General features: G+C 46.5%; 1 protein-coding gene across 1 annotated transcript; it reads right to left on the bottom strand.

Moving 5' to 3' along the window:
- Positions 1-1,053: 1,053 nt before the first annotated feature.
- LOC120916806 (protein ANTAGONIST OF LIKE HETEROCHROMATIN PROTEIN 1-like) lies at positions 1,054-4,145 on the bottom strand. Its single transcript, XM_040327744.1, has 3 exons — positions 3,744-4,145; positions 3,554-3,655; positions 1,054-1,915 (listed from the first exon to the last, which is right to left on the bottom strand). The coding sequence occupies exons 1-3, from the start codon at positions 3,962-3,964 to the stop codon at positions 1,054-1,056; spliced, it is 1,185 nt and encodes a 394-aa protein (XP_040183678.1). The 5' UTR covers positions 3,965-4,145.
- Positions 4,146-23,193: the final 19,048 nt, after the last annotated feature.

Genomic DNA, 23,193 nt, shown 5'->3' with positions numbered 1-23,193 from the left:
CGTGCGGTTTTTATGTCTTGCGGTGCGGCTCAGGTGCGAATTCAGTCCCATTATCTTCTATGGGTACGCATCTAAATCGCAGGTGTGTTGCGGTTTGAACGGAAGTTTTTTTTTCTCCTCCACCACCTCCCCCTTTTCCTAGTTCCTCCTCTGTCTGTTTCATGCTGCTGAGGTGAGTAGCCATGTCCAAAAAACGGAGCAAAAAAGTCACTGCTAAGGTGAAGGACTGTGTGGATTCCGAGGAGCTTATCCGCCTTGTCAGGGAGAACCCACAAATCTATGACACCCGGCATCCTAAATATAAGGACAATGTATTGAAAAAAACTACCTGGGTTGAAATTACCAAAAGCCTTTTGCCAGAGTGGAGCATGTGCTCATCCCAAGTTCAAGCTGACAAAGGTAAGTTTGTTTTATTTTTTCATTCCCTAACTTCTTAAATTATAATTCTAAGTAGACCCCAATAACTACAGTGCATACCGCCCACAAATCCAGAGCAGGCCTTTATCCAAGCATGCATTCTGTGTGGACATGTAAAGTCTGCTAACCCATACCATGCCACATGTTTTATATCTTGGCATGGTGTTCCTAATGCACCCTGTCCCCGTGTTGCTGGTGGCACGTGACTCATTCCCACACCCTTGGTCATTGTTTGTATGAGTCTGCGTGTGTCTATCACCAAAATATGTAAACTCACTTTACCAAGTATGTTTGCAGATCCTTGGGGGAGTGACTATCTGTATTTGTCATCCTATTATGACGTTATTGGCCATGGTGGTCTTACAAAGACATCATCCTCTGTACAATGACACCCAGCAGAACACACATAACAGTATCACCAAGCCAATTTTTGGTGTTTTTGTCCAATTGCAGGTAGAGAATCACTTCAGAGTCCTTAATATGCTGCCAAAAGATAACTTTAATCTTTTTTTTTCAAGATGCATTCAAATTACACATAGTGACATTTTTAGCTTAGTATTTTATGTTTTAATATTTAAAGGGCGATATATTTTAATGACAACACCACATTTTTTGGTTTTAAATTGCCTGCATCTGTCAAGGTAACTCGCCAGCTGGCGATAGAAAGTAATTAAGAAATTGATCTCGAATCAATTTCCCACTGCTAGTGCCCCTAGTCAAACTCCACTGTGCCGCCTCCATATTATGCATCATGGAATCCTCATAATCAATTCCATCACGTTCTCGCACATAGTTGTGCAGTGCACACGCAGTTTTCACAGCAGAGACAGCATGCTCCAAACTGAGATTGATGGCGGTGTGCAATATTCTCCATTTATTGGCAAGAATTCCAAATGCACACTCTACTACTCGACGTGCCCTAGTGAGCCGATAATTAAATATTCTTTTATCATTGCTCAGCGCTCTACTTGAGAATGGTCGAAGAAGATTTTTACCAAGGGCAAACGCTTCGTCCCCTACAAAAACAAATGGGAGGGCTGGCTCATTTGTTCCGGGCAAGGAGGAATCGTTTGGTAAATCCAGACTATTCGCCCTTATCATTCTCCCAAATGTGGAATGATTAAATACACCAGAATCAGAGCTGCTACCATAAGCACCCACATCAATATAAATGAAATTATATTTGGCATCTACCACTGCCATTAATACAAACGAAAAATATTTTTTATAATTAAAAAACTGACTCCCACTATCAAATGGCCTCAGGATGCGTATGTGCTTGCCATCGATGGCTCCCACACAGTTTGGAAAATTACATCTCTCCCAGAATTCATCTGATATCTTCAACCAATCTTCTTTTGTAGGCTTTTTGAAGACCAATGGTTTTAGTACATTCCATATAACAAGGCATGTTTCATGTACAATGCCAGATATAGTTGATTTTCCAACCTTAAACTCATAGTGGAGACTTCCAAATGAATTTCCTGTAGCTAGGTACCTTGAACAAATAAGAAATATTAAATAATTATTATCTTCTCTTTTTTACAGTGGTATACATCAAGAATCGTTGGCGAAGCATGCGTGATGCCTTCAAGAAATACAACAAACATCTAAGAGAAGTGAGGAGTGGCTCGGGGGCACCAGCTAGAGTACCCTATATGTATGCAGAGGACCTTGCCTTCTTGAAACCACTCATAGAGATGAGAGAGTAAGTTATCCTCTACATCATCTATGTATCGTGACTATATATTTAGCATTAGTAATGTTTCTATTTTTTAATAAAAACAGGACCGAAGCAAGTTGGGACGAACAGGATGTCCTGGAGGATCAACCAGAGAGCCAATCTGAGGCCCAATCCGTGCCAGCAGTTTGCATTGATCCAAATGAGGAAATACCTGAAATGCCACTTGGGTCAGATCTATGGGTCACAAACCCAGAGACTGACTCTGGATTGCCTGAGCCTATGCCTGGACCCTCCTCAGCTCCAACAACCATTGCGCGGCCTGCCAAAGTGGCACGTAAGCGAACGCCAGTATCGCAGATGGACATAAGCGAGCGTCTTCTAGAGATGTTACAACAAATGGCTGGAAAGGTGGATGCTTTCTTATGTCCAGCTACAATACTGGCGCTTAATTTTGTACCATTGATCAAAAAAGTTCTACCTGAGAGATATTTAGAAATGCGAACCACAGTAGAACACGTTCTGCAGTCATTTACAGTGCCAAGCGAGCAACATACATTGGAAAGGCCATATGTAACTAAAGAAACAACACACATACACTTACCAATGTCAGGCCAGTACCCAGACCCAGGAAACCAACCTTACCCCTATGTTCCTCCATCCTACACTTCAAGCTTTCAGGAGCCAACTTCAATATATGAGGTACAACAGAGGCGAACTCCATATCCCATCCCATCCACATTCCCTTCAATTATGCCACAAACACAAATGCAGGGGATGTATGTGCCACAGCACCATGGGCCTCAGACACATGGGCCTCAGACACATGGGCCTCAGACACATGGGCCTCAGACACATGGGCCTCAGACACATGGGCCTCAGACACATGGGCCTCAGACACATGGCCCACAGCACCATGGCCCACAGCACCATGTGCCACAGCACCATGTGCCACAGCACCATGGCCCACAGCACCATGTGCCTCAGCAACATGGCCCACAGCAACATGGCCCACAGCACCATGTGCCACAGCACCATGTGCCACAGCACCATGTGCCACAGCACCATGTCGAGTCTAGCCATGCTTCAAGCACCGAGATTGATGAATCTACCTCAGCAAGTCAATACTCCTCAGACACACCATTATTTCCCAAAACATATCAACATCTCTAAAGTTTACGTTATGCCCACAGTAAACAAGCATGTGTGCATATTTTGAATCAAAGTTTAATCCAGAGGAAAACTTGAAGGCAAAGTTTTTATTTTTTATATTAGTCCAAGCAAAAATATGTTGTCTATTTCTTTATTTTTGTGAAAGAAGTAAAAAATAAATATATTTTTGGGCATCTTATGTCTGGTTGTTCATTTATAAGTACAGATGTTGGATAGTTGAAACCAAAAATGAATACATGCTTCAACATCAATTTGAAAATGCACATAGGTGTGGAAAAGTACCTTAATGTGATTAATAATCTTTGTGCAGGCTGGATGCTTGCTCTGAAGCATGTGTTCTGGCGCTCCAAACTATGGTACGTTAGTCCTAACAATTCATCAAAACTTCAAACAAAAATAAAATTTTTAATTATAAATTTAATATGGAACAATGGAGAAAGAAAATGTTTAGCAAAATTAAATAAATAATCACCTGGTTATTGACATGCGTGTATAATTAAAAAACTTGTCCTCATGCCCACGGAGATCTTCATATAATATAATGAACTGCCCTCTTTCATCCCTATTTGCAATGATAGGATGAACCCAGTATCTTCTTCTTCTACTCCTCCTTCTCCTCCTTTCAACTTCCATCAAGATTGCTGCTGTTGCAGCAACAACTGTAGGCATGATCATGGGCAGGGCAGCACACATTTCTTAGGAAATCCAAATCCTATTCCACACTATACTGAATGCTCGTGAAAAAGGAAGAGTTCAAGAAAGGTCACTCCCTTTTATTACCTACATCATCACACAGCTAACAATGATTGGCCCTCACCAAAAACGCAGCTCAAATAATTATTTTTTATAAATCGCACCCGATCCGCAGCTAAACCGCAGTTGATCCGCAGAACACCCTCTAGAGAAATTCGCAACGGGAACGCAGCTCAAAAACGCAACGCACTAGTGTGATTCCGGCCTAATACCAGCAGTTCCATTTGGCAACACCTATTTATTTATTTGTTTATTCATTTATTATAGGACTATTTTGCACATCATCACTTTACATTTGGCATTGGTGATTTATTTATATATTTACCTTTATGTGACTTTATTGCACTTTATTGTCGGATTCACTCATTCATTGAGCTTGCAAGCTCTCCTATTATTATTCACACATTACTTTGAGTTTTTGTTTCTTTTGTTTACACTTACCATGTTTGTGTGATACGTTGCGCAGAATCCCATTTTTTATTGAGGGAAGTGGTATAGTATAATTTTAGTAATTTTGAAAATATGTATTTTGTGTGTTATATTATGCCTTATGTTAGAATATCTCCTTTGTGGCCAAGGTAAAACAAATACTAAAGCCACGTACACACGACCATTTTTCATGTCATGGAAAAAAACAAAGTTTTTCTCTACGTGATTCCTCATAAGCCTGCCTTGCATACACACGATCGTGATAAAAAATACTTGGGCAAAGGGTGGTGACGTTCCATTCGAATGGCGCCACCCTTTGAGCTGATTATGCTAATTTCCCGTCTCATAACTTGCTTCTAAGCATGCGCGTTTTTCCCCCATCGTTGAAACGTACACACGACCATTTTTCACGACGAGAAAAACAACGAGAAAAAATAGAGCATGTTCCTACACAATCGTTTTTAACGACCAATTAAAAAAAAAAAATTCTCGTCATGAAAAACGGTTGTGTGTACGCGGCATAATGCCTGAACCCAGTTTTGCAACTTTGCCATGCTAGTGAAACTGCACATACCATAAATATTACTTAATGTATCCAGGTAAATTATACCTTGTTTTTTCAGGACAAATTGGGCTTTCATTTGGTTGTAAATGTCCTGTTTTTTTTTTTTATTATTAGCAAAGGAAAACTACCCAAAATCATAAAAACTATCACTTTTTAAAATGTAGCTGTATATTTCTTGCTATATCCACAAACTAAGTTTCGGTATACATCGACGTGCTCTTTTACCCAAGTCGCTGAAATAATGTTATTTTCCCTTAGGAAAATACAAAAAATCCTTTATCAACCATTTAAGTGCTGTACCCTAATATACAAAATAGGCAAATCAAAACACCATGCTCTAATCACATATATAAAATCACATCTGTTAAAGAAGTGCAATAAAAATCCCATTCCCAAAACACGTGTATTTTATTTAAAAAATCACAGTCCACTTATATAAAAGTTCAAAAGATTCTCGTGCAAATATATATAAAAGTCCATATGTTACTGTGAGGAATACATCTCCCTCTTCTCAAAATATTTCATAATGTGCAGTTCTCAGGCACTCAAAAGGCTTACCAAATAAATATCACTACATATTTCGAAGTCATTCATAAATCGCTTGATGAACAGAATAAAGCACATCTAGTCCCTCAATCTTTTCCAATTTCTCCTCCGGTCACCAGTCAGTGGTATAGTTCCCCTTTTTTTGCTCATCACCATCTTCATGCATATAAAACCAAACATTCTCCATATGTTTAAAAAAGGTACTTTTATTAAAACCCAAGTACAGTACCTATTTAGATAAAAACATTAGTGCATGCACATATATCCAGTGCTCACTTCCATATATGGAAGGCTTCCCCCATTTCTGGTTTCCACCAGTGTCCAATGTCACATGTGCATAAACGCATTTCATCACAATTACTTCCTCAAAAATTGAACCATGACCTGCAATCTAAGGACAACCCAAAACAAATTATCCTGCCCCTGATGATCTCACATACAGTATGTGTATGTTATTTGTACCCATAATAAGGTCCAGAAATAAAAGTGTTCATTTTGCTTTTTTATCCCACATAAAACACACTGACACCAGTTGACAGTAATGCTAAATTTAAGAAAATGTTATTTTTTTCTTAAAGGAAAAGTTCATCTTTCATAACATGTCACAATTCAGGTGGAAGAATCTGTCCACAGGACAACTATTAGTCGTTCACTCCACAATTCTGGTGTTTATGAAAAATTTGCAAGAAAAAAGCAATTTTTGAAAGAAATCCATAACAAAGTCTGTTTGCATGTTGCGTGAAGCCATGTGGGGGACACAGCAAACATGGAAGACGGTGCTCTGGTAAGATGAGACTAAGGGCCAAATCCACAAAGCAGATGCGCCGACTTAACTCAAGATTTCTAATTTTACACCGCGCGTATCTTTGCGCCCGATCCTCAAAATGAGATACGCCTTAAAATCCGTTTTTTCCGTCCTACCTAAAATAATTACACCGGCGCATCCTCGGAAGCAAATTACGCTAGTCACGCCGCTATTTTTGATAGGCAAAGATGCAAATGAGGGAGATAGGGCGATCCACATAATTAAGTGTGTGCGCTGTAGATTACGCCCTGTGCGCACCTGTTAGTTTCCCTGCGCAAAATTACACTTTATAAAAGCAGCCCTAATTTTACACCTGCCGTGTAAAGGTCTGCTGAAGCAACAGCATTGAGGAAGAGCTGAGAACACATATTTGCTGGACTTCAAACTGTCTGCCAACATGCCAGGGCCATCCATGATCCTAACGGCACTCGCTACTTTAGAGGCGCAAATAAGGAGGAGGGCACAGAGGAGGAGGAGGAGAGCACAGGAGAGGGTATACTGCCCACGCTGAGATCTCTTTGGCATGCCTGCTTCTGAGGTCTATGGCAACTTCCGTTTTAACCGGGAAGCCATCCTTGAATTAACCCGAATCCTGCAGGATGATCTCACCACCCCAACCCAACGATCCCATGCCCTGCCACCTCTCATCAAAGTAATGGCAACACTCCATTTCCTTGCCACTGGGTCTTTCCAACGAACATGTGGAGGTCTGGCTGGGATGGCACAATCCTCCATGAGCAGGTGTGTCCATCAAGTAGTCCCTGCAATACTGCGGCGCATGGGCAATCAATTTCAAAAACCCACCCAGGAGGACCAGCGATTGAAAACCATGACGGACTTTTACCACATTGCCCGATTCCCACGTACCATCAGGGCCATTGATTGTACCCATGTGGCACTACAGCCCCCCCCATGAGACAGAGCACCTGTTCCGGAATCGGAAGCACTGGCATTCCATAAATGTCCAGGTAATCGTGGATGTCCATGGCCTCATCTGGCACGTCTGTGCGAAATTCCCTGGATCGTGCCATGACAGCTACATATTCCGGCAGACCAACATCTCAAGAGATTTGGAGCTGAACCTGTATGGAGACAGCTGGCTGATTGGTGAGTGACATGGGTGTCAGGTATGTCCCCCCTCATGATGCAGACATCACGAGGGGCACATGCATGACTAATATCCTCCTGTTTTTTCCCTTCCAGGTGACTCTGGATATGCCCTGGGACCACATATGATGACCCCATTCAGGAACCCCCAAACCCTAGGAGAGCAACGCTACAACGAGGCTCACATACGCACCCAGGCAGTTGTGGAACGCACATTTGGGCTGCTGAAGTCCCGCTTCAGATGCCTGGATAAGTCTGGGGGTACACTGTTGTATTCCACAGACTTTGTGTGCCAGATCATCGGTGCATGTTGCATTCTGCACATCTTTGCCATGAGAAGGGGCCTGCAGATTGACATACGTGCTGACCTGACCCCCGACCCAGGCAATCCCCCCCTAACCAACTCTACCCGGTCTGCTGAGGGCACAGCAGCCAGGAGACGCCTCGCAGAAGGCATCTTTTCACAGTAAACGCACATGAATAATGTCACAATGAGAATGTTTCTTTTCACAGTAAACGCACATGAATAATGTCACAATGAGAATGTTTTTTTTTCACAGTAAACGCACATTAATTATGTCACAATGAGAATGCATGAATGCACACCACTGTGGTCCCTAGCACAGACACATCACATGCACATCAAATTGGATTAGATCCAAGTACCCCCCCCTTTGTTACTTGGGAGCAGTAACGCCCCGCCACAGCTCCAATTATGTCACTGTGCATTCATACACCATTCAGGAACCTGGGATCACTTCTCCCTGGTCCTGGGGATCCCTTCTCCACCAAAACTGAGGGTGACACCCTTATTTTATCAGGAATGCCACCCCCCCACATTCACACATCATTCACACACATAAACCAAATCATAAGTACAGTATAATAAACAAAATCATAAAAATAAATTGTAAAAAAAAAAAAAGTACCCCTTCTAATTCTGGCGGCGAGTGCTCCGTCTGGGCTGCCCAAGGGCACGGGCATGGCCACGGCCACGGGCACGGCCAGCCCGGGTATTGTCCTGCACAGCCCGGGTATTGTCCTGCACAGCCTGGGTCAGGGCAGTCACCTCCTGGGCCACACCTGTTGTGGCGGTCTTCAGGTCCCACAAACATGTGATGACCCCCAATGAGTTTGTGGCCACATCACAGAGTGACTCCCTCATTGCACCCAGGCTGTGCTCCATCTTGGTCAGAGTTTTTTTTATCTCACCCAGAGTGCGGGTCTGCCGGGCATTGTCCTTCTGCAGACTGGCCGGCAGACGCTCAAACACCCCCCTGGTCTCCTGGGTCGCCATCCTGCCTGCCCCTGAGGCTTGTGGCTCTGGAGGAGGGGAGAGAGTGACCCTTGTGGTTTGCAGCCTGTTGGGGGAGGAGTGGGAGGGGCTACCCCTGATGGTGGCCTGACTGCTGCCAGCCTCTGGGGTAGGCTCAAGGGTATCCTCAAATGTCATTAGATCAGAGGCCAAAAGAATTTCCCTGCCAAGCTGCAGATCTTCTTCCTCCTCCCCCTCATCCTCCTCCCCCTCATCCTCCTCATGAGGGGAGGTTTGGCCACTACCCTCCCCTGGGGACTCCTCAACAGCCTCTTGTCCTTGGGGTGGTGCAGCAGCCTGGCCTGATGGGCCAGCAACCTCCTGGTCATCTGTGGAGGACACCAAACAATCACAGGTTTGAGGATCCACACACTTGGCACATCTTCCCTTCCCCCACCCACACATGCTAATCACCAGATAGAAAAAAAAAACTTACCTGGCCTCACAGGAACATCAGACTGATAACCAGGCAGGCCCACCACCTGCTCTGGCTGGAAACACCGGGCCACTGCCCATTCCTCCTCACTCAGACGGATGGGGCATGGTCCCCCTCCTCCAGTGCCCCTCCTATGGGCAGTGAGCTTTGTCACCTTATTGCGGAACACGCTCCTCAGTTCATTGATCTTTTTCTGGATGCCAGCGGGGGTCCTCGTCTCCCCCCCGCCGCATTTATGTGATCCGTAATTTTTTGATAGATCTTCTTCCTTTGGGCCGGGGAGGTGTTCCGGCTATCAGGCCCATGTAAATATCGCCCATATTGGATGATATACCTGGCAAGGATTTGCTTCTCTACATGAGTAAAATTAAGCTTCCTGCGCTTGGGGGCCATCACAGACACCACTCAGCAACAAGAAAACTCACAGGACAAACAAACAAAAATACACACACAACAAACAAACAAAAATACACACACAACAAACAAACAAAAAGCAAAACACACAAGCAGACAGCTACTACAAAGTCAAAAACAAACACAAAATCCAAGCAGAAAAAAAAAATACACTTATCAGAAACAAACAAACAACAACTACAATCTAATACTCCTCCAAAAATTCTAGATCACACACAACTCACCAACAAACACTGACAAACGTTCAGAGCATAAGCAACTTGCTCTAGGAAGGGAACACAGGGAAATACTTTTGCAAGGGAAGTGTGTTTGACTGGGGCTATTTACACACAGGGCGATCCTCAAACTAAGTACACTTGGCCTTTTACCTATCTCACTGATTGCGCCGAGCAAAGTTCTGCACATGCCCAGTGAGCAGCAGATTCGTGCGCGCATGCGCAGTACAGCCGGCCCTTCATTTGCATGGGGTCACGGCTCATTACAATGAGGCACGCCCACTTCCTTCCCACTTGCAATAACCCCGCCTTATGCCTCGGAATTTAAGTTACGTAAGCGCAATTTTGTGCGCAAATGCGCTGTGCATACGGCACTTACGACACCAACTTAGGGCGCCGTAACTTAAATGACATAAGTTTTGAAAAACGTATTTTTCGCCCCTGGCTGTGGATTTGGCCCTAAAATTTTACTTTTATGCCTAAAAGCAAAATGCTATGTGTGGCAGAATACTAACACTGCACATTGCCCTGAATACACCCCCCCCCCCCTCCTCGTGAAACACATAGAGGTGGCAGCATCATGTTGTGGGGATGCTTTTTCTTCAGCAGGGACAGGGAAGCTGATCAGAGTTTATGGGAATATGGATGGAGACAAAAGCAGGGCAATCTTAGAAAAAAACCTGTGAGGCCTCGTACACACGATCGAACATGTCTGCTGAAACTGGTCCGCGGACCAGTTTCAGCAGACATGTTCGGTCGTGTGTAGGGCCGACCGGACAATTTTCCGGCCGACAGGACAGGTTTCCAGCGGACAAATGTTTCTTAGCATGCTAAGAAACATGTCCGCTGGAAGCCTGTCCGTCGGACATGTCCGATGGTCAGTACGACTCATCGGACATGTCCGCTGGCCCGAGAACCCGCGCATGGCGTCGAAGTGATTCGATGCATGCGTGGAAGCATTGAACTTCCAGGTTTGCGCACGTCGCCGCGTCATCGTCGCCGCCACGTCACCGCATCGTCACCACTTTGTCTCTCCGCCGGGAATTTGGTCTGATGGTGTGTACAGCCATCAGACCAAATGATCCCAGCGGACATGTCCGATGAAAGTGGTCCGCTCGTCTGTACGAGGCCTTAGAGTCTACAAAAGACTTGAGACTGAAGCAAAGGTTCGCCTTCCAGTAGGACAATGACCCTAAACATACAGCCAGAGCTATAATGAAATGGTTTCGATAAAAGCATATTTATGTGTTATGCCGCATACACACCATTACTTTATGTGATGAAAAAAAACGACATTTTTAAAAACGTCACTTTAAATGACCGTGTGTGGGGGAAAACGTCGTTTATGTCTTGTGAAAAACCACAAAAAAAAATTGAAGCATGCTTCAATTTTATGTGTCGTTTTTCAAAACGTCATTTTTTACTTCACAGAAATTGACCGTGTGTAGCAAAAACCGACGTTTAAAACAATGTTTTTACACCCGCGCATGCCCAGAAGCTAGTTATGAAGCGAGCTTCAATGGAAAAACGTGGTGAACGTAACCTCACTTTGCAAGAGCATTGTGAAAAAACGATGGTGTGTAGGCAACTTCGTCTTTGAAAATTGAAGTTTCAAAAACGTAGTTTTTTACTTCACAGAAAATGTCGTTTTTTTTCATCACATAAAGTGATGGTGTGTATGCGGCATCAGAATGCCCCGTCACAGTCCAGACCTAAATACAATTGAGAATCTGTGGCAAGACTTGAAAATTGCTGTTCACAGAAGCTCTCCACCTAATCTGACAGAGCTTGAGCGATTTTCCTTCCACTTCACAATTATGTGCCACTTTGATTTTGTCTATGACATATAATCCCAATAAAATATATTTACCTTTTTGGTTTTAACATGACAAAATGTGGGGAATTTCAAGGGGTATGAATAATTTTTCCAAGGCACTGTATATGTATGCACTCTGCAGAAAGGGGTTAATGTGCACCTAAGGGCAAAATAAAAATAAAAATATTCTGTACATCTCTCCAATGTTTGTACAGTTCCTATGGTTTTTTTTCCCACAAAGAGTCTTTATTGGGTGAAAAATAAAGCATAATACATTGTATACTTACAAAAGTACAATAACAATGAAGAATTGTATACATCAGAAATATACATTCATATAGAAGTTACAAACAATAACTTTCATATAAGCATACAAATAACAAAACTGCCTTCATTTTTGAACTAGGATGAAAGAACAATATAGGTGCTTAATCAAGCGTATTCGTGAAGGAGGGGGGGATGGGGAAAGGAGGGGGATGGGAAGAAAAAAAAAATATAAGCCATGAAAAGTCGTAGGCCCGGATTCAGAAACAACTTACGACGGCGTATCTCCAGATACGCCGTCGTAAGTCTGAGTGTGTTGCCAAGATACAAGCGGTGTAAGTCTCCTACGCCATTGTATCTTGGGGTGCATATTTACGCTGGCCGCTAGGGGCCCTTCCGTATATTTCCGCGTCGAATATGCAAATTAGGTAGATACGCCGATTCAGAAACGTACTTGCGCCTGTCGGATTTAGCTACGCCGTTTACGTAAGGCGTTGGTCCAGCGTAACTTTACCCCTCATAAAGCAGGGGTAAGTCATGTTAGGTATGGACGTCGGAAACGTCAGAACAGCGTCGTATTTTACGTTGTTTGCATAAGTCGTCCATGAATGGGGATGGGCGTAGGTTACGTTCACGTCGACTAAACATTGAGCCGACGTATCTTAGGGAGAAAATTTGACGTGATACTGAGCATGCGCGTGCATGCTCCGTTCGTTAGGTGCGCCATTTACGTGGGGTCACAAATCATTACCATACAACACGCCCCCTACCAGCCTAGTTTGAATTAGGCAGGCTTACGCCGGCCCATATACGCTACGCCGCCGTAACTTAGGACGCAAGTTGTTTCTGAATACGGTACCTGCCTCTCTAAGTTACGGCGGCGTAGTGTATATGAGATACGCTACGCCCGCCCAAACTTACGCGATTCTTTCTGAATCTGGCCCATAGTGTCTAGTCCTATCCTTAGCTTTATTTTATAATTGATGTGTAATGTTGAGAATCCTTGAAAGTTGTCCAGTTAGACCAGGTTGCAGAGAATTTAGTAATTCTTTTTTGGGATATACTAATGAGTTCCTCAATTCTTTCCACGCTGTTTATTCGATACCCAGAAAGACTGAATTAGAGGGCATGACCACCAAACGTGTAGCATATGCCTTCCTCTCGTTTACATCTCCAACATCTGTCAGAAGCAATAAGTGACATTTTATGAAGAGTTGTAGGGGTTCTATACCATCTGATGATGATCTTGAAACCACTTTCTTGTGTGGCCACATTTAGTGATCCTTTATGTGCGTAAAGATAAATTGTCTCCCAGTCTTCCTCAGTCAAGTTTATGTCCAGATCTCTTTCCCAGGCTTTACAGGATGAGCTGGAGAAGTCAGTGTTGTCTTCAAATAGTGAGTTGTAAACAGTCGAGATAATATGTCTGTGTGGGGACGTTTTAGTACAGAGATTTTCTAGCGAAGTAAGGGGTCTTTTCCAGTGGTGGACATTGTCACTTTTGGTTAAGAAATGTCTAATTTGGATATAGTTCCATTGTGATAGGAGGGATGGTTTGATGTCTTTTAGTATGTCCAGGGCCGCTGATAGAAATCATGGGGCCCCGTACAACCTACCTGACGGGGCCCCCTTCAGTCCCACACCTGGTCACTCCTTCAGCCACACCCCTGGCTCCTCCCCCTGGCCCAGCGACTTGACATCAGGACATGCCAATGCCATAAATGTACTGCAGAGACAGTGCTACCCATGCCACCAAGGCCATAATGTACTGCATACAGTGCCACCCATGCTGCCAATGGCATAATGCCATTGGCAGCATAGGTGGCACTGTCTGCAGCACATTACGGCATTGGCGGAACAGGTGGCACTGTCTGCAGAACATTACAGCATTGGCGGCATGGGTGGCACTGTCTCTGCAGGCAGCACATGCGTTATGGGCCATAATGCATGTGCTACCTGTAGACAGTCCCACCCATGCCACCAATGCCGTAATGTGCTGCAGACAGTGCCACCCATGACCCAATGCCATAACGCATGTGCTACCTGCTGATAGTGCCACCCATGCCGTCAATGCCATATTGTGCTGCAGACACTGTCATCCATGCCGCCAATGGCATAATACCATTGGCAGCATGGGTAGGCACTGTCTCTGCAGGCAGCACATGCGTTATGGCATTAGCGTCATGGGTGGCACTGTCTGCAGCACATTATGGCATGGGTGGCACTGTCTCTGCAGGCAGCACATGCATTATGGGCAGACAGAGCCACCCCTCCTCCACCAAGTATAATCCAGCCTCAGTACAGACCCCCCTCTCCACTAAGAATAGACCCTCCTTCCTTAGTACAGCCCCCCTTCTACACTAACTACAGTTACCCCTTAGTATAGGCCCCCCACTCCACTAGGTATAGACCACCACCTCCCTCAGTACAGACCCCCCTCTCCACCAAGTATAATCCCCCTCTCAGTCCAAACCCCCCTCCACCAGTAACCCCCTCCCTCAGTACAGACCCCCCACTTAGTACAGACCCCCTCAGTACAGACACCCTCTCTCAGTATACACCACCCCCCTCCCTCAGTATAGAGCCCCCTCCCCTAAGTACAGACCTCCCTCAGTCCAGACCCCCCTCCACTAAGTACAGACCCCCTCCCTTAGTACACAACCCCTCCACTAAGTAAAGACCCCCCTTCCTCAGTCCATACCCCACTCCACCAGTATATACCCCTCTCCCTCAGTACAGATCCCCTCCACCAGTATAGACCCCCCTCCACTAAGTACAGACCCCCTCCCATAGTACAGACCCCCTTCCTGAGTACAGATTCCCATCTCCACTAACTATAGTCCCCCTCAGTACAGACCACACCCCTCACTATAGACCCCCTCCCTTAGTCTAGGTCCCCTCTCCAATAAGTACAGACCCCCTCCTTTAGTACAGTCACCTCTTAAGTATAGACCCCCCTCCCCCAGTCCTGACCCCCCCTTACACTAAGTACAAGGCCGCCCTTACACTAAGTACAGACACCCTCCCCCAGCTCAGAACCCCTATACTAAGTACAAACCCCCCTTACACTAAGTATAGACACCCCTCACTCACTCCACACTCTGTGTCCCTCCTCCATCTACGACAGTACAGTACAAACAAATCTTAGCTCAGCATACACAGCAGTGTCCCTCCATTGGTCTGTGTACACCTCACACCTCACTTCAGGCTCAGGCTTGGGCCGGCAGTGGACATCCCATAGTAAGTGTCACCCTTTCCTTCCTCCTCCCTCCTACCTGTTGCAGCACTCGCTTGCAGCTGGAGAGGAGACTCAGACGAGGATCGCGTGCAGCCGCGCCGCCCGGGTGGAGATCGTGACATCATCATGTCTGTGAGATGTCACTGGCTCAGCAGGGAAGTAGGGAGGAGGAAGCAGGACACACGCCAGGCACGGCTGCGGAGCTGGACGTGTTATTCCAGCGGGGTCAGCGAAAAAAAAAAAACTAGGGAGAGTAAGGATGGTGTCACCCCGGCCGCACCCCCTGCACCCGCCTAGTAACGCAATTGCCCGCTGGCCGGGACTTGAGCCAGCACAGGGAGCGGTGCGGTAGTGGTATTCTTCCGCACCCGAAATAGACAAAATAGTCCCTTCTCTGCCGCCATCTAATAATACAAAAAGCGATCACAAACAAGCTAAAAAAAACTGAAAATTTGGTTGGGGGGTGTCGGTGGTATGTCAGTATCAAATGGTTGGGCATTTGATCAACGTTAAGGGACACGGCTGCAGGATTTTTTTTTACTACATTTTTTTACTACATTAACTTATTGATCTGATCAGGTTGCCGGGCCCCCCTGCTGGCCGGGCCCGGTACAACAGGGCCAGTTGTACTGTCCTATCAGCGGCCCTGAGTATGTCCTCTCTAGAGAGAAATTTACAGTTTTTAAAGAAGTGTTTTGACAAGATGTCTCTATATGGCCACTGATGTGTTGGAAACGACTTTTCAATGCCTGGGGGAAAATCAGGGTTATGTTGTAGCGGTGTAAGAGGGCTGAGCCAAGGAGAAGGAGTTTTGACTTTAATGCCCCGTACACACGATCACTTTTCGGCATTAAAATAAATGTCATTTTTTATCATGAAAAAAAACAAAGTTTTTCAACTTCATCATTAAAAATGATGTTGCCCACACACCATCGTTTTTGAAAAATGATGAACAAAGCGACGGCACTCTAAAGGGGAAGTTCTATTCGCCTTGAGGCTGCTTTTAGCTGGTTACTTGTTAGTAAAAGATGATTCGTGCTTTTTTGTCTGTTACAGCGTGATGAATGTGCTTACTCCATTATGAATGGTAGTTTTACCAGAACGAGCACTCCTGTCTCATAACTTGCTTCTGGGCATGTGCGGGTTTAAAACGTTGTTTTTGCCCACACACGATCATTTTTTACAACACGAAAAATGACATTTTCAAAAATGACATAAAAATTGAAGCATGTGGAGGCGCATGCGCGGCAGCTCGTAGGATGGCCGCGATCATCTAGAGCTCCGCTCCACCACAGCCCCTTCACCAGCCGCCGGAACGAACGGAACGCACTACAGCACCCCAGACATACCCGATCGCACAGGGGAACCTCCCGGGATCACTCCGATGTCCACAGCGCCAGCGAGAAGGAGCCTCGCAAGCCAGATGTCAGCCTCAGCCGGGCCGCTCAGCTACGCCAAGATGGCGGTCGCTCCACGAGGGGGATACCTTGAGGAGGACTCGCAGGACTCCATAGCTGACCAGGATGCAGCCCCACCAGCCTCACCAGGTACCACACAACCCCAACAGTACCAGGCTCCCTCTCCCTCCTCTACAGAGTCCCTGCTGGGCAGCCTGAAGGCGGGCCTTCCCACTACTCCTATGCTGGATCCCATCACAGGAATGCTTCTGGCTGGGAGTGAGGCATGTGATATAGCTCCAGCCCCCACCGACTTCACCTCCATGATGACAGCCTTTTCACAAATGCTTTCAAGCAGCCTGGCACTACATGCTGCACAGATTACCTCTTCTATTCATGTAGACCTGCAACAGATTGGTCTGCGGATGGATGTGATTGAGAAAAAAGCAGACCAATCGGTGGCCAGAATAAATCAAAATTCCGCCAGGCTCCAGGATGTACAAGACCAACTGGAAACCGCATTTGCAAAAATCGATGACCTCGAGAACAGGTCAAGAAGGTACAACTTTAGGATCAGGGGGCTCCCTGAATCCGAAAAGGAGGTCCAATCGGCGGTTAAATCGTTCATTAAGAGCCTCATCCCAGACATAGCGGACCACCGTTTGGAGCTGGACAGGGCACATAGGGCCCTGCAACCCCCCCGCACGGACGGTCTTCCCAGGGACATTATTGTGAAACCCCATTTTTACTCAGTAAAGGAGGAAGTGATGAAAAAATCCAGATTCTCAGACAACCTCCTTATACATGGGCACAAGGTTCAGATCTTTGCGGACCTCTCCCCCTATACTGTCCAGAAAAGGAGAGCACTTAAACCACTACTTCTGATCCTGACCAATAAGGAAATCACCTACCGATGGTCATTCCCACTCCGATTGAATTTCTCCTTCCGGAACAAGAGCTACGGTTTCTCCACCTTCGCCGAAGGGGAACGCCTTCTTTTACAGCTTGGCCTCCTCTCTCAAGATGTTTCCCCCACTGTTTCTAGCAAGGGAACCCCCTCTTCATCAAAGAGACCTCCTCCTGCTAGCCCTCTACAACCATCTTGGCTGCAACAGAACTCCAAGAGACCCAAAGAAAATCTGCCAACTGGATGAGCCTGCAGGCTCTAAAATACATCACCAGGGCGCTGGTAACTCACACATTTTTCCCACTTGGTGATGGATGGCCACCCGTTCTCCCCCTTTGAGACTGGTCTCCATGTTCGTACCCCTCCTGCGTGTTCACCTTCTAGGGGACCCCCTCCGTTTCCTCATAAGACTTCACCATTTTGGGACGACAGGGGATTCCAGACGAGGTCCCAGGGGGGAGATCTGAAGACCGACTCTGGGCTCACATTTTTTTTTTTCTCCTCTTCCTTCCATTGTCACTGGACGCTCTCCTGTCTTGTTCAGTTTGCAAACTCCCATCGCTCACCATGCACTATCCCTTTTCTTTTTCTTTTTAAGGGAATGTTCAGTTTTCAATTTGTCTTTTTTGTTTTTATTTCTCCTTCCTGTTACCATGTTAGGAGGGGGCATACCCTCACGCTGGGTTGCAGGGGTCATCCCCGGCAGTATAGCGGAAAGGTCTGATTTTCCTCGTCACGGTCCTGGGGCTCACTCTGGCTCCCCTGCCTCTGGGGTGGGGGGCGGGTTCGGGGGGATTCTCCCAGCACTTACGTAGAGTTATAGCTATAACTAGTTTGATTGCGTTCTGTTCCTTTGCTTTAATTGGATTGATAGGTTTAGAGGCGGCGGGGCGGTGGTGGCACCAATGCACCTCCACTAGTCTCCTCGGGCACCCTTGGTGTCTCTAGAGACGTCCCGGATTTCCTGTTAGCAGGGTTTTCCGGTCCTCTCAGGTTATGGGGCGGGTAATGGCTGGTCCGTTGCCCCTCCGGGTTGGGAGGGGGTCAGGGGACCCCCTGTTACATTTATTTTCCTGTTATCATTTTACCACGGATGATTTGTTGTATGTCTTCACGTGTCTAATACCCTTCTTTTTTTTCATCCTTCCCTTGCTCTACCCCGCCACATCTCAAAGGAGTCTCTCCGGGTTCACCCGCGGATCTGGGTCCACCTTCCCAGGTAACCGAGCACCTTTATACTGGCCAGGTTGGATTCTCAGGGCGTCCGCACTTCTACGAGGAGGTAGGTTTTATGCATCCACAGTGGGACCCTCACCTCTGATCCATGACTAACAACGCACACACTTCTACCTCTCTCCAAATAATTACACACAACACTCAGGGACTCAACTCCCCGGTTAAGCATAGGAAACTCTTTCAATTTTACCAGTCACTACATGCGGATATCCTGCTTCTTCAAGAGACGCACTTTCCTGCCACATACAAACCCTCATTCATACATCAACGATACCCTCAGTTTTTTCTGGCCTCAGCTGACAACAAAACGAAAGGCGTAGCCATTTGTTTCGCCAAACACATCAACCTTTCACAACCAAAGGTCATCTCCGACCCCTTAGGCCGCTACCTTCTGGTCTCCGGCTCTATTGATGGAGAGGCATACACGTTTGTGTCATATTATACCCCTAATAGGGGCCAAAAACGATTTTTTGAATCAATGCTACAAAAATTACAAAATCAGTTCACAGGAATGGTTTTCATTGGTGGTGACTCAAACACCGCCTTTGACTTCTCCCTGGACAAAAAGGCAGGGGGGAAACCGATACCTAAACGTCCTTCTAAACAGAGTGCTAAGATTGCCCGCCTGCTACATTCAGCAGGACTGGTAGATGTTTGGAGAGAGTGTAACCCACACGAGAAAGACTACACGCACTTTTCTGTACCCCATAGTTCCTATGCCAGGATAGACCACATCTTCACTCACGCCACCTCGATCCCATCCATTAGAGGGGCTAAAATAGTGGATACCCCCTTGTCGGATCATTCAATAGTCTCTCTACATACTCAAAAATCATCAGGCCCTAGGGGACAGTTCCGATGGCGCCTTAATGAGGCCCTCCTGTGCGACCCCATTCAATGCACCCTACTGGAAAGCGCTATTACAGAATACTTTGCAGAGAATGACAATCACCAAGTCTCCCCTTTGACGGTTTGGGCAGCGCATAAGGCGGTCATCAGGGGAAAGCTCATCCAGTTAGCGTCTAAACTGAAAGCAGAACATAGGGCGGACACTCGGAAACGCACGGAGGAATTCATGTCTCTGGCAAAGGCCCACAAGAGAAATCCTACCACTGAATCCCTGACCAAACTAGACTCAGCCCGTGCTCTCCTTAATTTGACCCTCACTACAGTGGCGGAAAAGCATCTCAGATGGTCCGGGGCTAAATTCTATTCACAAAAAGATAGGATTGGATCTAGACTGGCAGTCAAGTTGAGCCCCAAACAACGCACATTATCCTTCCCCAAAATTCGATCCACAACTGGAGACCTAACACAGAACCCGAACAAAATCATGGGAGAATTCCAGAGGTTTTATTCTGACCTCTATAAAACGAACCCCCCTCCCCCCCGACCGTTCACTGACGCCTTTTTAGATAACCTCCCTTTGCCAGCGTTGACTAGAGAACACAAAGATCTTTTAGAGGAACCTTTTACTCAGGAGGAGGTGTTGAACACCATCAATTCCCTTAAACTAGGCTCTTCGCCCGGGCCCGATGGCTTTTGTACAGGTTATTATAGAAAATTCGGCCCCTGCCTGGCCCCTCATCTGACGCGGTTTTTCAATGCTCTCAGGGATGGAGCCCCCCTAGGGACTGATCTCAACTCGGCGTATATCACAGTCCTTCCCAAACCGGGTAAGGACACGAGTGAGGTTGGCAATTATCGCCCTATCTCACTCATCAACAATGATATCAAACTAATGACTAAAATTCTTGCTAATAGAATGGCAAGCTTCATTGCCTCATACATTCACAAGGATCAGGTGGGCTTCATCCCTGGGAGGCAGGGACCGGGTCAGATCCGGAGAGCAATAGATATTGTCTCCTTGCTTAAGTCTCAGTGGGATGGGGGTTCTCGTCAATCAGGCTTACTTCTCTCCATAGACCTGCATAAGGCCTTCGACGCTGTGAACTGGTCATACCTTTACGATATCCTGGGCCGATGGGGATTTGGCCCCAACTTCCTAAACCTAATCCACTCACTCTATTCCTCCCCAAGCGCGCAAGTGCGTCTGATGGGCAGATACTCAGACACTTTCTTTATAGGAAGGGGCACTAGGCAGGGTTGTCCTTTATCCCCCCTATTATTTGCCATAGCGATTGAAACCCTGGCCATAGCGATCCGTTCTAGTACTGACATCAAAGGGGTGGTTTGTGGAAATGAGGAACATAAGTGCGCGCTGTATGCGGACAATTTACTACTCTTTCTCACATCCCCGCACACCTCCATACCCACGGTGTACAAAACCCTTCAGAACTTTGGTAGAGTCTCTGGTCTGCAGGTCAACATGACAAAGTCAATTGCTCTAAATGTCACAGTGCCCCCAGACCTACTTAAATTGTTAACACACAACTTTGCCTTTTCCTGGGCTTCGAGCGACATTCCCTACTTGGGCATCAAGCTCACCCCAGCCATAGACAGACTCTTTCAAGCAAACTACCCCCCCATGATCCTTAGGTGTGGCGAGGACCTGACCAGGTGGTCTAAATGTGGTCTGTCCTGGCTCGGTAGAGTTCATGCAGTGAAGATGACCTTGCTGCCCCGTTTGCTATACCTGTTTCGCTCTCTCCCGATACCTGTGAAGAAACAGTATCTCTCTAAATTCCAATCCAAAATTGTGCGTTTCATCTGGGGTAACAAAGGCTATAAATGCCCTAGGGGGGTGTTGTTTCGCTTGAAGTCTCAGGGAGGGGTTGGTTTGCCAAATCTGTGGTGGTATTACCAGGCCGCCCAATTGTCTCAAATATCCACAGTATACTCTAAGGGCCCTAAGCCTGATTGGCTCTCTATGGAAAGACAAGCTGTTCCCTTGAATACCATTGACTTTTTGTTATGGAGTAACCCAAAATCTAGACCAGCTATTATGTCTCCGACACTTTCTCATTCGGTTTCATTGTGCTCCACGCTCTACACTCACTGTTCCCTTATCTCGCCCGTGCAGCCCTTAGCTCATGTTTTTCATAACCCCAGGTTTCCACCGGGTCTCAATATTAAAGCCTTTAAATGGTGGACAGATAAGGGCCTCTACCGAATTGGACATTTCCTCTCCCAGGCGGGCCCCCTCACTCTGGCACATTGCAGGAAAACACTGGATATGCCCAACTCGGAGCTATTCCGTTTCTCACAAATTTCACACTTCCTACGCTCCATCTGGACTAACAAACCTGATGCTTACACTATCACCCCATATGAACATTGGTGCTCTAACATTACGGATCAGAGGGGAGGGATCTATTTAATATACTCCGCCCTAGCTAATAGGAATGACTCTCCGGCCTATGCTCGGGCCTGGGAGGAGGATACGGGTTGCTCCTGGAAAACCTCAGATTGGTATCAAGCTTCCAAACGCTCTTTTAAGGGTATTCTCAACATATCCTTGATTGAAGCTAGCCTTAAAGTTTTGACCAGGTGGTACTATGTGCCCTCCAGACTGGCTTTTATTTTCCCTGGGGTTTCCCCTTTATGTTTCAGGGGCTGTGAGTTGGAGGGTACGATGTTCCACATTTGGTGGACCTGTCCCCGGATCAGATCCTTTTGGAAGAAGGTGTTTCAGACGATTAGGATGGTAACAGTCACTTCGGTGACTCCCGATCCTCAATTGGCACTTCTGAACCACCCCCTCCCAGGACTTCATAAACATATCCAGACACTGACTTTCTTTATCCTACTGGGAGCTAAGATAACACTTGCAAGGGCGTGGAAAACCCCCACGGTTCCTTTCCGGAGATTCAAGAGGAAAGTCTCCTGGATTATGGCACAGGAACACATGGTGGCTAAATTACAGGACAAGACAGATGGATTCAAGGCTATATGGGAACCCTGGGCATCCTTTTGTAACATTCCCATTTACCCTGGCATTACCCCCGGTTCCGGGGCAGAAACTGGACTTCCTTGAGCTCCACACCTTACCACTCCTCCTCCCTCTTACTCTTTTCTCCCTGACCACTCTCTGGGACACTCTGTTCCCTTCTCTCTACCTTGTTATGCAAGACATACACTTACCCATGGGGCTTGAGCCGAATCCGGCATGACTGCTCTCGCTGAGCTGATTATCTTGTGCGGTTAGATACGGAGAGCACCGGCGAGATCGCCTTACTCTGAAATAAACCATTCTATATTGGCTGCACTTCGCAGTGGCCTCGACGGGGGGTGGGTAGTGCTCAGCGCCCCTGGGGGGTCGGGGTTTTCCCCACAGAGGGATCCCAATGGGGTGGGGGGCCTGGACTCTTCCGGGGATGCGTGGACGGCACCCTCTAGATTGTCCCAGGTACGTCTATATGTTTGAGCCAGACCCTGCGGCGGGCGGGACATGGACCCCAAATTATTTGGGCGGATAGGCTCACAGACAAGCTATCTACGTTTCTGTGCGTGGGCTGATAGCCCTCAACATTTTGTTACTAATACGCTTTGTGTAATTTAATGTTGAATTACATTGTT

This window comes from Rana temporaria, chromosome 11, assembly GCF_905171775.1.
Source record: "Rana temporaria chromosome 11, aRanTem1.1, whole genome shotgun sequence".
NCBI classification, from domain to species: domain Eukaryota; kingdom Metazoa; phylum Chordata; class Amphibia; order Anura; family Ranidae; genus Rana; species Rana temporaria.
The sequence above is the reverse complement of the archived record's forward strand: the minus strand, read 5'-3'. Positions and strand labels throughout refer to the sequence as shown.

What these genes read in the sequence shown, in the direction of transcription:
- LOC120916806 (XM_040327744.1), bottom strand. Translation starts at nt 3,964, where the DNA reads ATGTGTGCTGCCCTGCCCATGATCATGCCTACAGTTGTTGCTGCAACA. An exon ending in ACACGCATGTCAATAACCAG is followed by an intron (nt 3,656 to 3,743) that starts GTGATTATTTAT and finishes TTTTGTTTGAAG; the next exon opens with TTTTGATGAATTGTTAGGAC. An exon ending in AGATTATTAATCACATTAAG is followed by an intron (nt 1,916 to 3,553) that starts GTACTTTTCCAC and finishes TATTTGTTCAAG; the next exon opens with GTACCTAGCTACAGGAAATT.